This window comes from Pinus tabuliformis, chromosome J (assembly GCF_031772625.1).
Source record: "Pinus tabuliformis cultivar Carrire ecotype Pingquan chromosome J, CPIR1, whole genome shotgun sequence".
Classification (NCBI taxonomy): domain Eukaryota; kingdom Viridiplantae; phylum Streptophyta; class Pinopsida; order Pinales; family Pinaceae; genus Pinus; species Pinus tabuliformis.
Genome location: NC_142295.1, coordinates 1,078,645,321 through 1,078,659,052, shown reverse-complemented (window position 1 = coordinate 1,078,659,052; position 13,732 = coordinate 1,078,645,321). Strand labels below are relative to the sequence as shown.

At 40.4% G+C, this 13,732-nt stretch overlaps 1 protein-coding gene across 1 annotated transcript in view; it reads left to right on the top strand.

Annotated features, from left to right (window-relative positions):
• LOC149230696 (FAD-linked oxidases family protein) overlaps positions 1 to 13,732 on the top strand; it is a 326,280-nt gene that overhangs the window by 66,707 nt on the left and 245,841 nt on the right. Inside the window, exon 6 of the mRNA XM_089376125.1 lies at positions 2,704 to 2,812. Within this exon, the coding sequence (XP_089232251.1) occupies positions 2,704 to 2,812 (109 nt within the window). The remainder of the gene's footprint in view (positions 1 to 2,703; positions 2,813 to 13,732) is intronic.

Genomic DNA, 13,732 nt, shown 5'->3' with positions numbered 1-13,732 from the left:
CGATCAAGTCTGTTTTTATCGTAGTCGTTGATTAGAGACTTAATCTCAACTGTTGATTCATCAACAGGAAAAGTATAAGAGAAGACTTGAGGATAATTTGGAGACACACCGATAGATACTCAGTATCTAAAAAAAATCGATTCTCAAGAGAAGGAGATTGATTTCAGAGGGAGAGTTGCAGGGTGGAGGAAGAGGAGGGCATCAACAGCAGTTAGTGACTGAGGAGGAGGCGATGCAGGGACAGTGAGAGACAGTGTAGAGAGAGACATAATCTAGAGGAGAGACGTAGCCCTCTCGCAAGCTGACGCAGAGGGACACAAAGCCACTTAGAGCCATGCTGAGCCATGCAGAGTGACGCAGGAGTGGGAGAAGGGTCTCCAAAGTGTCAGAAAGTCTCAGGTGTTTTCTTTCAGTTTCTTTGTAAAATCATTCCGTGTTAAAGAGACTGTTGCTGAAGATTAATAAAACCCTCATCTGCTGCACTGACTTTCCCGCATTGGGTTTTTCCGGGGACAAATATCCAAAAACAACTATGTTGATGTGATTGGTTCTTGTGCATGTATTTTTCTTTGTGTAATTATGTGATAACTGCAGTAGCATTTATTTTAATATTTGCTGAAGGGATTTTTGTAAATGACTTATTGTGAAGAATAAGTAGGTGAAGTACATGAGTTGCTGCAATAGAATTTCAGTTTAGAATTTTTCATAGGAGTAATTTAGGATGTTACCTAGAAAAAAGGTTAAATGTGATGTGATAGTGATACACATATCATCTAGGTAAAATGGTGAGAAGTGGTGAAAATGTATGTAAGAAGTGGATTTTACCTATAAAGTCATACTATGCTTGCAATAAACAACTTGCCTTCGGAAAATTATGGAATTGACATAAATATAAATGGAACTAGGTAAGTGCATCACAATGCTAGAGATTAACCTTGCAACACTAAGTGAAAGTGACCAAGATTTGACCACCATGATGGAGACTTGTGAAGAAAAAGATATACTCTTGAAGCAACTTCACCAACATTCCAACACTTTGGAAGGCTAGAATGATCCGTCAATATGCACAAGATCATGTTTGCCACTCATGTCAATATGAGGGGTGATGGTTCCCACCGTACATTCAACAACAGAGGACCATGTCGAATGCCCCCTTTTAGTGACATCATTTATATAACATCACCATCACTAGGATTCACTAGGAAAAATGACATATGAAGTAGCATGCATCCATATGTCAAGAGAGTGGCCCGTCAAGCAAAGTTATGAAAGTAGCATCAAAACCATCAAATGAACATCAACCATGATAGAGAAATGAAGCTCCTCCACCAAGGTTATGCATAAAATAATCCACCACGATGAAGAGAAAAAGGCTCCCTAATGGTGTATTACCCCATGTCCATCCAAAATCTCGAAAGGTACCAATACTAAACTCTTTCAATGTGATGAAAGTCAAAATGTGAAACCTCATACGATATGAAGTGCAACACCCCCTTTATAATAGAGAAGAGCTTGCCTAAAGTGAGGAAGAGTTGCTGAGGTGAAGGTGAGTAGCCTTCTTGATCCACACAAAGCTACCACCTGGGTGCTTGGGACTCTACACTTTTGTGGCTGCTAGTGTTTGTTGTAACAACCCCAAGCCATTCTTCATCCTTGGGCACAATACAACATCCAAAGGAACCATAAGGAGACCTCGAGGTGCATTGTACTTGGCCTTAAAGTATGACTAGAGGAGCTGCTCCAACTGATGTAATTGATTCCTACGAGGAAGCTAGCAAGACACATAAGATATATGAGAAGCTTGGAGGATCCTTCCCACCACAATCAACTTGGCAACGAATGGGAGGTCATTTTAACATCAAAAAAGGAGTTTACTCTACAATTGCTCAAATCCCATATGGGAACCAAAGAAGGTCCCGACCCAAATAGGATGCCAAGATATCTCATGATAGCACTTGGGCAGACAAAAGTCAAAGCCAAAGGAATCTATGCAAGGGCCTCAGCAAGACCAAACAACCAATAATCAGTCTTCACTCCATGATCCTGCAATTGTTGAAGGTCCGTGGGACTTGACAACTATATTGTACTAAGGTTGAATAAGAGGGCCTTCCTCCTTGTGATTGAGACACCATTATGCCTCTAAGGTAAAACAATCTATGAAGATATTTTATGCTTAGACACAATAGCACTCTCTCCACTTAAGTAGAGGTGCCAATTTATCATCTAATAATATACTGTTATTAATATTGTAATTTACAAATGCAATTGTTTGTGAAACCCTGGTGTCTTGGAAACTTGTATTTGTTTCTTCGTTTTAAGTGATGCATCTTTTGAAGCATTGCAACTTATTTATTTCTTAATTAAATATTTGGTATTTGATCCTTATGGCATTGTAACAGATCTAATGGTCATTGCTAGGAGCCATTATAAAATGAGGAACACACCCATATATCCAAAATGAGGATTAAAAATAGTGATATAAAATTGGATGATAGATGATTGCATTGCTTATGTGACCACATTTAAATACAACTTGGAAACAAGGTCACATGAATAGACATTTCCTTTGGTAATAAGTTGACTAACATTGATAATATTTATTATTATGAGCTAATTTTATGATCTTTATGGTAACTATGCAACTTAATGATTTCTATGATAACTAGGTAACGTTGAATTTCTTTTATTTTAACCTTCATTCAGGTTTCAAGAGTGGAACTTTTAGATGAAGTTCAAGTACGTGCTCTCAACAATGCAAATGGAAAGGACCTACCTGAATTTCCGACATTAATGTTTGAGTTTGTTGGAACAGGTATTGTAATTTTTTTTTGACTTTGCTTTGATGTTTTAAGTGATTTTATTGCTTTAGAAACTGCAGATTTAAGACTTTGGAGGCACATTCAAACAACACATAAATGGATCCAAACCATGAATCATTTTATAATATTGCAGTCATAAATGTACATGTGGTAGTAGTACAAATTGATAGGCTTGGGGAGTGGAACATATCCTCAACTACATCAAAACGTCTCTTGAGAGTTTTTAGGATGATTCAATACTTGTATAACCTTTTGTAACATATTTTTTTCCTGCAGAAAATCTTGTGAGGAAATTGAAAGGATGTTTCTCCACCTTTGTGGATGGCATCCCTGGTAAACTCGTTGATGTGGATTAATGTGCCTCACCTAAGGCGATTCAAGATGGGCATGTGTTGCCATGGAACTAGTTAGATGCCCAACAACATTGGCAACAGCTAGTTAAGCTAACCCCTTGGGCTTTGAACTTTTTGTAATAGATCCATTAACAGAAATAATAAAAATATAAGTGAATAATAATAGTATATATTGTCACATATTTACATAGCGATGTGTCCCTAAATATTTTTGTAGAATAAATAATAAACAATTGTATTCTTCACATTCACCAATATCTGATATATAATTCTTATATTTTCCATATTTGCATGTTTTCTCCACCAAACCTAGTCTCTCCTTCAACATCTTGAACTTCCCCTTTGCTTGGGGGTTAGTTAAGATATCTGTAACTTGCTGATCTGTTTGAACATTCTCTAGAACCGTTAGTTCCTTCTAAATACTTTCTTAGAGGAAGTGACGCTTGATGTTATTGTGCTTGGAGGGTCATGGAATATTGGATTCTCAAAGAGTTTGATACAATTATGATTGTCACAATAGACCATAATAAGCTCCAATACCTTACTTGTTAGTGTTGCTTTCAACTTATGGAGCCATATGGTTTCACAACTTCTAGTGTTGGTTGTTATGTACAATATCTCTATTAAACTCATTGCCTCAAATTCTTTCTTCCCATTGACCCAAGATATCGCTCTTGAACCCAAAATGAAGCAACAACTTCAAGTCTCTTGCTATGAATTGCATACCTTTCCTAGTCAAGACCAACAAATTTATGCAACATCATTTCACTATATCATGCATATCTTAGACCATAATGTACTATGGCTTCAAGTATCGTAGCACATGTTTTACTGCTCTCTAGTGAAACTATGTTGAATCAACCATATATTGGTCCAAATTGTTGACTACAAAACATACATAGAATTTGTAATGAACATGTTGTCGCTTAGATTGTACAGGCACGGTGCAACAACGACTCAGGTCGGGGTTGTCGCTCTAATCCCCGACCTCTCCATTCTAGCTGTCTCCCAATAGTAGGCTATGGGGGGTAGTCCCTATGAAATGTGAAAATGTAGGACTCATTGGCGACCAACAAGTCTAGGAGACACGATTGAATGGCCTAGCCACTTGGTTGATTTAAGCAAGTTTTAGAGATTAGGTTAAATTAATATGTGAGACCAGTGCCTTATGGAGTCAATTACTTGCTTTATATCAATTAGGTACCAAATGACTAGATGAACAATCGCTGCTTAAAATGCTTTGCTAACCTATGTGAGATACAAGTCCTAGGAACTAGGTGATATGCAAAGAATCTTGGTTTACTTTAGTTATATGCCTAACTAAGTGTATCCCTTAATCCTTAGCTATTTTGAGGCTAGCCTCTAAGGTAGGTTGTAGAGAGAAGTGAAGGCGAAACAAGCAAATGCTTGGTTAACAACACCTCCCCTTGAAATCTAACAACCTGGTGCCTCTGGCACTGCAAAGGTGTGGCTCTGACGGTTGCAAGGTCATTGTTTTAACCACTAGAGAGGGTCTAGCGTTCACAAGCTAAGACATGAAGGGTGTTCCTATCTTTCTATCAACCAAGCTTATGCTTGGAGGTACGTTAATTAATGCAAATCTAGGCCTAGGATGCAAATGCAAATTTCTTTTAAGTGCTCTTGGGTTAAGGTTGATTATGATCTTAAGTACTTAATTACGATTTATCTTATCGCAGAGAGTACTTAACAATGAATGAAGGATAATCTTATACACAGGACAAAGTGCTCAATTTTACTAGTGCTCAGAAGATTTACCAAATACAGCCAAGAGATATTTGCTCAATTACAAAACCAGAACAAGATAGATGCGCTTAACAATAAATCACCAATATGCCCAAGATAGAATTATCATTTACCAATAGATATTAACCATGAAACAATAATGACAATGATGGCAAGCAAGAAATAGGAGCACTTGAACACAACATCACTTGAAACAATAAACCAAGGCTCTTTTAGAGACAATGCAATAAACAATTACTCAAGAGATTGGTAATTAGATGATTTACAATTAGCAATTCTTCAAGTGATGTCAATAAGATATAACAATGCCAATTGTATGTAATTAGATCTTCAATGTTAATTGTGAGAGATACCAATATGCAATAACTCCTTTGATTACCATCTTAAGCAATATTATCCATTCAACCAACAAGGTATTAGATCTCTTGAGATTTAAGTGCTTGTGTGAGTGAGCTTATTAAGTGCAAATTTGTGACTTTGGAAACTATGAAACTCACAAGAAAACACAATGTTAGATCTCTTATTATGAAATAATGAGGAACTAAACCAAAATCTAATATTACCAATGCTAACAATCCTTTCCACAATAGAGCATTAAAGCAATCCAAGAAACCTTATGTAACTTATGTTCCAATGACACCAATGAGCAATAGTTTAAACTTTTAGGACAGAAGTATGCAATCTTATGCCAAAAATGCCAAAAACAGTCCCAAAATTATCTCTTTCTCTTGTTTAAATGAGAGCACTTTAGATGAGAATGCAAATAGTGAGAAAATGCTTATGAATGCAAGCATGTAAGAGATGAATGCTTATGCCACTGTTATGTATATCACAGACCTTATGATGCTTCCAAAACAGTATGACAGTCATCCAAGATTCATGAAACAAGCCAAATAATGATTATCCAATTTATGCAAGTGACTTAGCAATATGTTAGGAAACTTGTCAATTAATTTTATGTCACTTGGATATTTTACCACTGTTATCAAATGATTAGATGGATGTAAGAAAAACAGTGAGGGAGTGAGTGTTTGAAGAAGCAAACCACTTGGCTTTTTAGGCCTAGAAGATGGCTAGAAGACTTGTGCAAAAACGTCTTCAGTGGAGTAACCACCTTGTTAATTTTAGATAACAATGGTATGCTCTATGCTTAGCACAATTACTTCAATGTTCCTTTAGCAGCCCAATGACAATTTCAATTTAGTCTTCCAATAGAAATCACATTAACCATTAATCACATTGATAGTGAAAGTAGATAGAACATGAAACAAAATGCAGAAGACAAGCCAAGACAAGAGGACACTAGATTTGCCAGATGCCAGGGAAAAGCTGGAAATGCTGGAAAATCCGAAACTGCCGGAAAAGCCGGAACTGCCAGAAAATCCGGAACTGCCGGAAAAGCCGGAATTGCCAGAAAAGCTGGAAAAGCCGGAACTGTCGTAAAAGCCAGATAAGCCGGAACTGCCGGAAAAGCTGGAACTGCCGAAAAAGCTAGAAATGCTGGAACTGCCAGAAAAGCCGGAAAAGCCGGAAATTCTGGAACTGCCGGAAAAGTTGGAACTGCTGAAAAGCCGGGATTGCCGGGACTCCCAGAACTGCCGAGAACAACCAGAACTGCTGGGAACAGCTGGAACTGCCAAAACTGTCAGGAACTGCCGAAACAGCCGGAGCATCTATCTCCGAAGGAGAGCAACATGCAAGGGAGAGCTAACTAACATTGGGACAGTTGTATGGTACTTAGTAGCAAATACACCAAGCATGCAATGTTACAACTAGCATGCAAGGGACAACTAGCATGCAACAAGAAGCATGCTAAGGACAACAAGCATGCTAGGGACAACAAGCAAGCAAGGTGCCGCCAACACATAGGTCAGGATGGCAACATGGTGCAGTAATGGCACATAATGCAGTACAGTGATGTGTACAGTCATGATTAATAAAGCGTGATGAGATGCAGGATAGTGATGATGGGTGCATCATGGTGCAACGCAGTGAGGTGCAGCATGATGACGAAATGCAGCACAACGATAGGTGAAGGAGTCACCTTGGAGAATTAGTTGAAGCAACATGTCTTCAACTGATCTCATGTATCATCTTCTTAGAGATGATCTATGCTCTTATCTAGATAAGTCAAAGTGTTGACTTCTGTTGTAAACGTACTATCTCTCTCTCTCTCTGCTGAACTATTGAAGAACATATAAGAAGAATTGATCAAGGGTTTCTCCACATTGGGGTTTGTCCCTTGCTAGCGCCACATCTTGTGTCCTCTTGTCTTGGCTTGTCTTTTGCGATTTATGTTTATGTTCTATTTGCGGTTTACTTTAATGCTAATGTGATTGCTAATTTGGAAAAGATATTGAGCTTACTGTGAAAATTGAAATAAATTGCTCTAAGCATAGAACATACCTAAAATTTAGCATGGTATCAGCGCTGAGGTGAAGACAATGCCCAAGCAAGAGTGAAAGAGCAATCACCGAAGACAGTTGGGAAAGGACAAAAGGATCAGTGGATTCCTCATCCCCCTTCAAATTCACCAAGGGTGAAGTTGAAGCAGAGAATATTATCAGAATGGCGCAGCGGAATATGGCCTACCTAAAGATCACTTCATTGGAAGACCGAATCTCAGGGTGGAAGGAAAGGCAAATAACTAGTTCGGCCATTATGTGAAGGAGTGTCCGAATGGCAGGGACACATCACTTGATGATGATAACAATCATTCCAGGGACATCTTCAATGATCAAAGGAATGACAGGTAATGCAGGTCATCAAGGAAACGACTGACTCTTTAGAGAAAGCAAAGAACCCCAGGTATGAAGAATCAAATGTTGTTTCTGATAAGATAAAGAATCGTTATCTTGTATTGGCCCTCTCCATTAGATTCTTTGGGAATCTGGCTTATTGATCGTAGTGCTTCAAGGCACCTCATCGGATAGAAGGGTGCTCTCTCGAATTTGGTAGAGACGGAAACAACCGTGAGATTATACTTGGAGTCGATGCCACCTATCCTGGAAAGGGTGTAGGGAATGTTACCCCTCAATTGAATGAGGGTAATTGGATTCATTTATAGAATCTTTTTTATGTACCTGATCGCAAGAAGAGCGTGGCGTCCATCTCGAAAATGGAAGTCAAAGGTTTTAGGGTGGCATTCATCGATGGAAAGGTACGTGTTAAAAAATAAAATTTTCAAATATGTTTTTTCTCATGGGTTCAGGGTTGGCAATTTGTATCAAGTTGCAGGATGGTCCATTGGGGATCATGTCAATTGACATATCGCATCTATAACACTGGAGGTCTACCTATGGGGCCCTACCTGATGTGAGTCAAATGGTGATAGGGATGTCTGAATTCAAGTAGAGCATGAAGGTACATGTCTGAGATGTACTAAAGGAAAATCTTATAAGGGGACCATTCCCCTCATGCAGCAGGTCCACAGGTTTGGAACAACCTGAGGAGTTTGAGATTCATGATCGGGAATCTCATGTATATAGGGGGAAGAAAGCCCTCTATGGCTTGAAGCAAAACACCCCGGGTGTAGTATGAGAGGATTGATAGCTGTCTGATGAAGCTGAGATTCACTAGGAGTGAAACCGATCTAAACCATTACCCGAAGGTTGTGGATGATAGACCTCTCATACCGGCACCTTATGAGGACGACCTATTTTTGACAGGTGCAGACCCTCTCATTTGCAGAAGTAAGAGGGAGTTGGATTTTGGATGTGGAATGATAAACTGCAAGCCTGTGACTACCTCGAGGATCTTAACTTTCAGAAGTTATATGGTAGCGATGTCAGACCAAATTTGGGAAATGCCTCTGAGTTTCATAAACTCATTCGCATTGATGTTCTTGGTGAACTTCCTTCCGGACATATGTTTTGCAGTTAGCATGGTGAGCTTGGTTGAGCCTCACTGGATTGGTGCCAAGAATCTTCTGAGATATCTTCGGGGCACAATCTCTCATGAGTTGAGATACATTGCCGGAAATATGAAATTGCATGATTATTCGAACGCTGACTGGGCAGGCAGTGTGGAGGATCACTAGAGCACTTCTCAGTGCTGGTTCTCTTTGGATTCTGCTTCGATATCATGGATGAGCAAGAAGCAGAAGTCGATTGCTATAAGCACTGCCGAGACCGAATACATAGCTACGAGTATGATGTCATGTGAAGCTGCATGGTTGCAGAAGCTCTTAAGTGAGCTGTTTGTACACATGATGAATACCACTGTGATTCTCTGTGACAACCAGAGGGGGGACTCAATTATTGAGGAATCCCGTATTCGATGATTGCTCCAGCAGATAGACATCAGATACTGCCTTATCTGCGATATGGTAAGTCGATGAGTGAGGAGGCTCCATCGCATTGAGACTAATGTACAGGTTGCAAACATTTTGTCAAAGCCTCGGGGAAAGGTCAAATCCGTGACTTTCTCGAATGACTTGGAGTTGTTGAGAGAACTTCTTATAAGGGTCTTGCATGTTGCATGCATTGAGCTCTTGGAGCTTTGGGGGGCTTGGGGTACTTACTGGAGCAACATACGACCACAGGGCGAGTCACCCTCCCCTGGTGGTGCGCTATGAACAGGATGATTAGTTCTCCTGTGGGCCACGATGATTTGTTCTCCGTGGCGACTGTGGAACAGGATGATTAGTTCTCCTGTGGGCCATGATGATTAGTTCTCCGTGGCATCCATTGATAGGATGATTCGTTCTCCTGTGGACAGGATGATTAGTTCTCCTGTCGAGGCATCCTACCCATGCAGTCTAGGACTCATGGGAAGTACCTCTCATCTGATCAATGAGCAGGGAAATGAGGATAGGGACCATAGTAGTACTATCGATGGACGCATCGTTGTATCTACCGTACTCCCTATGCTAGGATGACCTCCATTGATATGGGATCAATGAAACTGATCTGGGATCAGTTTCAGTGGTTTGAGACACTCTCTTGTGACATTGATCTGGGATCAATGAAACTGATCTGGGGTTAGTATGAGTGGTTTGAGACACTCTCTTTTGATATTGATCTGGGATCAATAACACTGACTTCGGGTCAGTAAGAGTGATGTGACACGCTCTCTTCAGATGAAACTAACTTCGGGTCAGGAGAGAATGGTATGAGACATTCTTGATCAATTCTTCTTCATGGTTCAGTAGAGCAGAGCTCAGCAGATCAAAACAGAGTAGAGCAGAGCACTGTAGGGCATTGATGGCAGAGATAGTATAGTTGGACATATGGATCAACAGATGGAGTTCTCCCTAGTTGAGAGGGAGTGTTAAAATTGGCAACTAGGGCCAAACTCCATGTGGGTCATCTTATTTATGGCAGCTGATATTTTTCTTGGATCCCTCTCATCGAGAGGTATAGGATTGATCTAAGGATCATCCGATTTTTATAAGTATTCATGGAGTTATAAATTTATTTGCGATAAGATAATTCGTTAAGGTCGGCCAACAACCAAATAAACCCCACATGTGCTCAACGTTTTAGTATAAATAGAGGTGGCCTTCAAGTCATTTCAACACACTTGGGATCTCTTCGTCTATCTACTTGTCTTTGGGTTTTAGTAGGAGGAGAGATCCTAAGGAATAACGTTGCCCTGATCCGGAGGGCAGAAAGTCGGAACTATCGGAAAAGCCGGAACTGCCGGAAAAGCTGGAATTGTCGGAACTACCAGAAAAGCCGGAACTGCTGGAAAAGCCAGAAATGCCAGAAAATTCGGAACTGCCGGAAAAGATGGAAAAGTTGGAAAATCCGGAACTGCTGGAAAAGTTGGAAAAGCTGGAACTGCCAGAAATGCCGGAAAATCCGAAAATGTCGGAAAAGTCGGAAAAGTCAGAACTATCTGAAAAGCCGAACTGTTGGAAAAGCCGGAACTGCTGGAAAAGCCAGAACCGCCGGAAAAGATGGAACTGTCGGAAAAGCCGGAACTGCCGAAAAAGCCAGAAATGTCGGAAAACCTGGAACTGCCAGAAAAGCTGGAAAAGCCGAAAAAGCCAGAAAAGTCGGAAATGCCGGAACTGCCAGAACTACTGGAAAAGCTAGAACCGCTAAAAAGCCGGAACTGTCGGGAACAACCAGAATTGCCGGGAACAGCCGTAACTGTCAGAATTGCCGGGAACTGCCAAAACAGTGGGAGCATCTGTCTCCGAAGGAGAGCAGCATGCAAGGGAGAGCTAACTAACATTGGGACAGTTGTATGGTACTTAACAACAAATACACCAAGCATGCAATGTTACAGCTAGCATGCAAGGGATAACTAGCATGCAACAACAAGCATGCTAGGGACAACAAGCAAGCAAGGGACAACAAGCAAGCAAGGTGCAACCAACACATAGGTCAGGATGGCAACATGGTGCAACAATGGCACATAATGCAGTATAGTGATGGGTACAGTCATGATTAATAAAGCGTGATGAGATGCAACATAGTGATGATCGGTGCAACATGGTGCAGCACGGTGAGGTGCAACATGATGACGAAATGCAGCACAACGATAGGTGAAGGAGTCACCTTGGAGAATTAGTTGAAGCAGCATGTCTTCAACTGATCTCATGTATCATCTTCTTAGAGATGATCTATGCTCTTATCTAGATAAGTCAAAGTGTTGACTTCCGCTGTAAACGTACTCTCTCTCTCTCTCTCTGTTGAACTATTGAAGAACATATAAGAAGAATTGGTCAAGGGTTTCCCCACATTAGGGTTTGTCCCTGGTTAGCGCCACATCTTGTGTCCTCTTGTCTTGGCTTGTCTTCTGCGATTTATGTTTATGATCTATCTGCAGTTTCCTTCAGTGCTGATGTGATTGCTAATCTAGAAAATATATTGAGCTTACTGTGAAAATTGAAATAAATTGCTCTAAGCATAGAACATACCTAAAATTTAACAACTGGCCTACACACTCCCTGCTTGAGGTTGTAGATCTGCCCCTCTCCACTGCTATTCAACAAGTGAGAATTTAGACTCCTTGGCTGGAAGTCCTTTGAGGAAGAATTCTCTCAACCGTGTCTCTCTCTTCCCTCTGACGTCTTTCTGCCCAACAATTGCTTGTAGAAAACTGCGTCCCACCAAAAACCCCTCTTACTTGAAGCTTCTGCTGCGCTGCTCCATCTGCCGTTGACAAATCTCGATCTGGAAATTCTACCTCTCTGTCGACTCACTCAGAGAGAGATTTACCATGAAAATATTGCCCTCCTAGCCTGACTGCGCAAACGCTCTGGGGATTCAAATTGCTGCCTCTGCAGGAATTTCAAACTCCCTTCCTCCTTCAACACTGGGCTCTTTTGACACTGCTCTCTTGTTTCACCTGTAGCTCTGATACCATGTGAAAATTTGGATGCCCAAATTCCTACTACAAGAACTGATTACGTTTCTCCTATTTGTTAATTACTGAACCAAATTATTTACTGTTTCCTACAGTAAATACTGAAACGAATACACTGCAACCTTCACCATTTAAATAAAATATGGAAACAAGAAACTGAACAAGAAAGAAATAACCAACACATCTACACAATTATTTTTGGATAAATGTACTTGGAAAAACCCAATGCAGGAAAACCAGTGCAACAGTTGTGGGTTTTATTATTATGTAGTAGTAATTTCTGAATACAATTTCTGGATGCCTTCCCGACAATCCAGCTACAAAGAATATCACTGACAGAGAGATTTGTGAGATTACCTCACACTATCATTGGAAGTCCTGGTTGATCCAACCCTTGAATGAACAACCCTTGGTTGCCTCTGCGTAGTGTCTGTGTCAGCCCAACGTCACACTGTCTAGGGCTTGCGTCACTCTTCTCGGTTGAGCGATTTGCCTATGAGATTCTGACTTCTGCTCTCCCGGCCTCACGCCTCGGCTTCCAGCTACAGAAATCGAACCCTCCAACAACTTTCAGACTCCCTCAAGGCTTCTGCGTTGCGTCTACGTCAGGCTACGCTGCCTCAACATGGCTCTATGTCAAATTCTCTGGCTCTGCGCTGCCTCTACTTGATCTCTCTCTCTCTCCTCTACTGAGTATTCTTCCACTGGGAAAGATTTCCCTTCAGATACTATCTCTGCCCCTCTCTGCGAAAGATCACTATAGAAAATCTCTTAGGCAGTTGCTCTATTTCATAAAATCAAACTTTTGATCTCCCCACTGTGTGTTCTTCAGGTGCCCCTCAAGCCTCTTCTTATATCTTTCTATTGGACAACCAACGACCCAAATTATTAATCTAAACTGTAGGTGTAACTTCTAGAAGAAGACGAGGATCAAGCCAAAATGATCTGAGCCATTGATTAAATTCTAATCAATGGCTCAGATCATTTTGGCTTGATCCTCGTCTTCTTCTAGAAGTTACATCTAAAGTTTAAATTAATACCCATTAATTATTTTAATTTCCTAAATTTAGACTTAGGGTCCCATTAAACATAATTAATTATTTTTAATAAAACTGTCTCCGAATGGCATTTCCTAAAATGATTTTTGGGTATTGGAGAATATATGTGTCTAAGCCTCCCTGCAAATTTTGAGATTTAGAGCACATCTGATGCTACCAGAAATCACCATAGTTAGCACGACTGAGGTTGAGTATATTGTTGCTATTATGGCTAGCTACGAGGCAGTATGGTTGAGGAAGCTCTTTGGAGAGCTATTTGAGCAAGTACTAGATATGATTGTGATATATTGCAATAACAAGAGTGGGATCTGGTTTTCAGAGAATCCCATGTTCCATGACAGGTCCAAGCACATTGAGATCGAATATCACTATGTTTGAGATATGGTGCATAGAGGAGTCATAACACTCCATAACATTT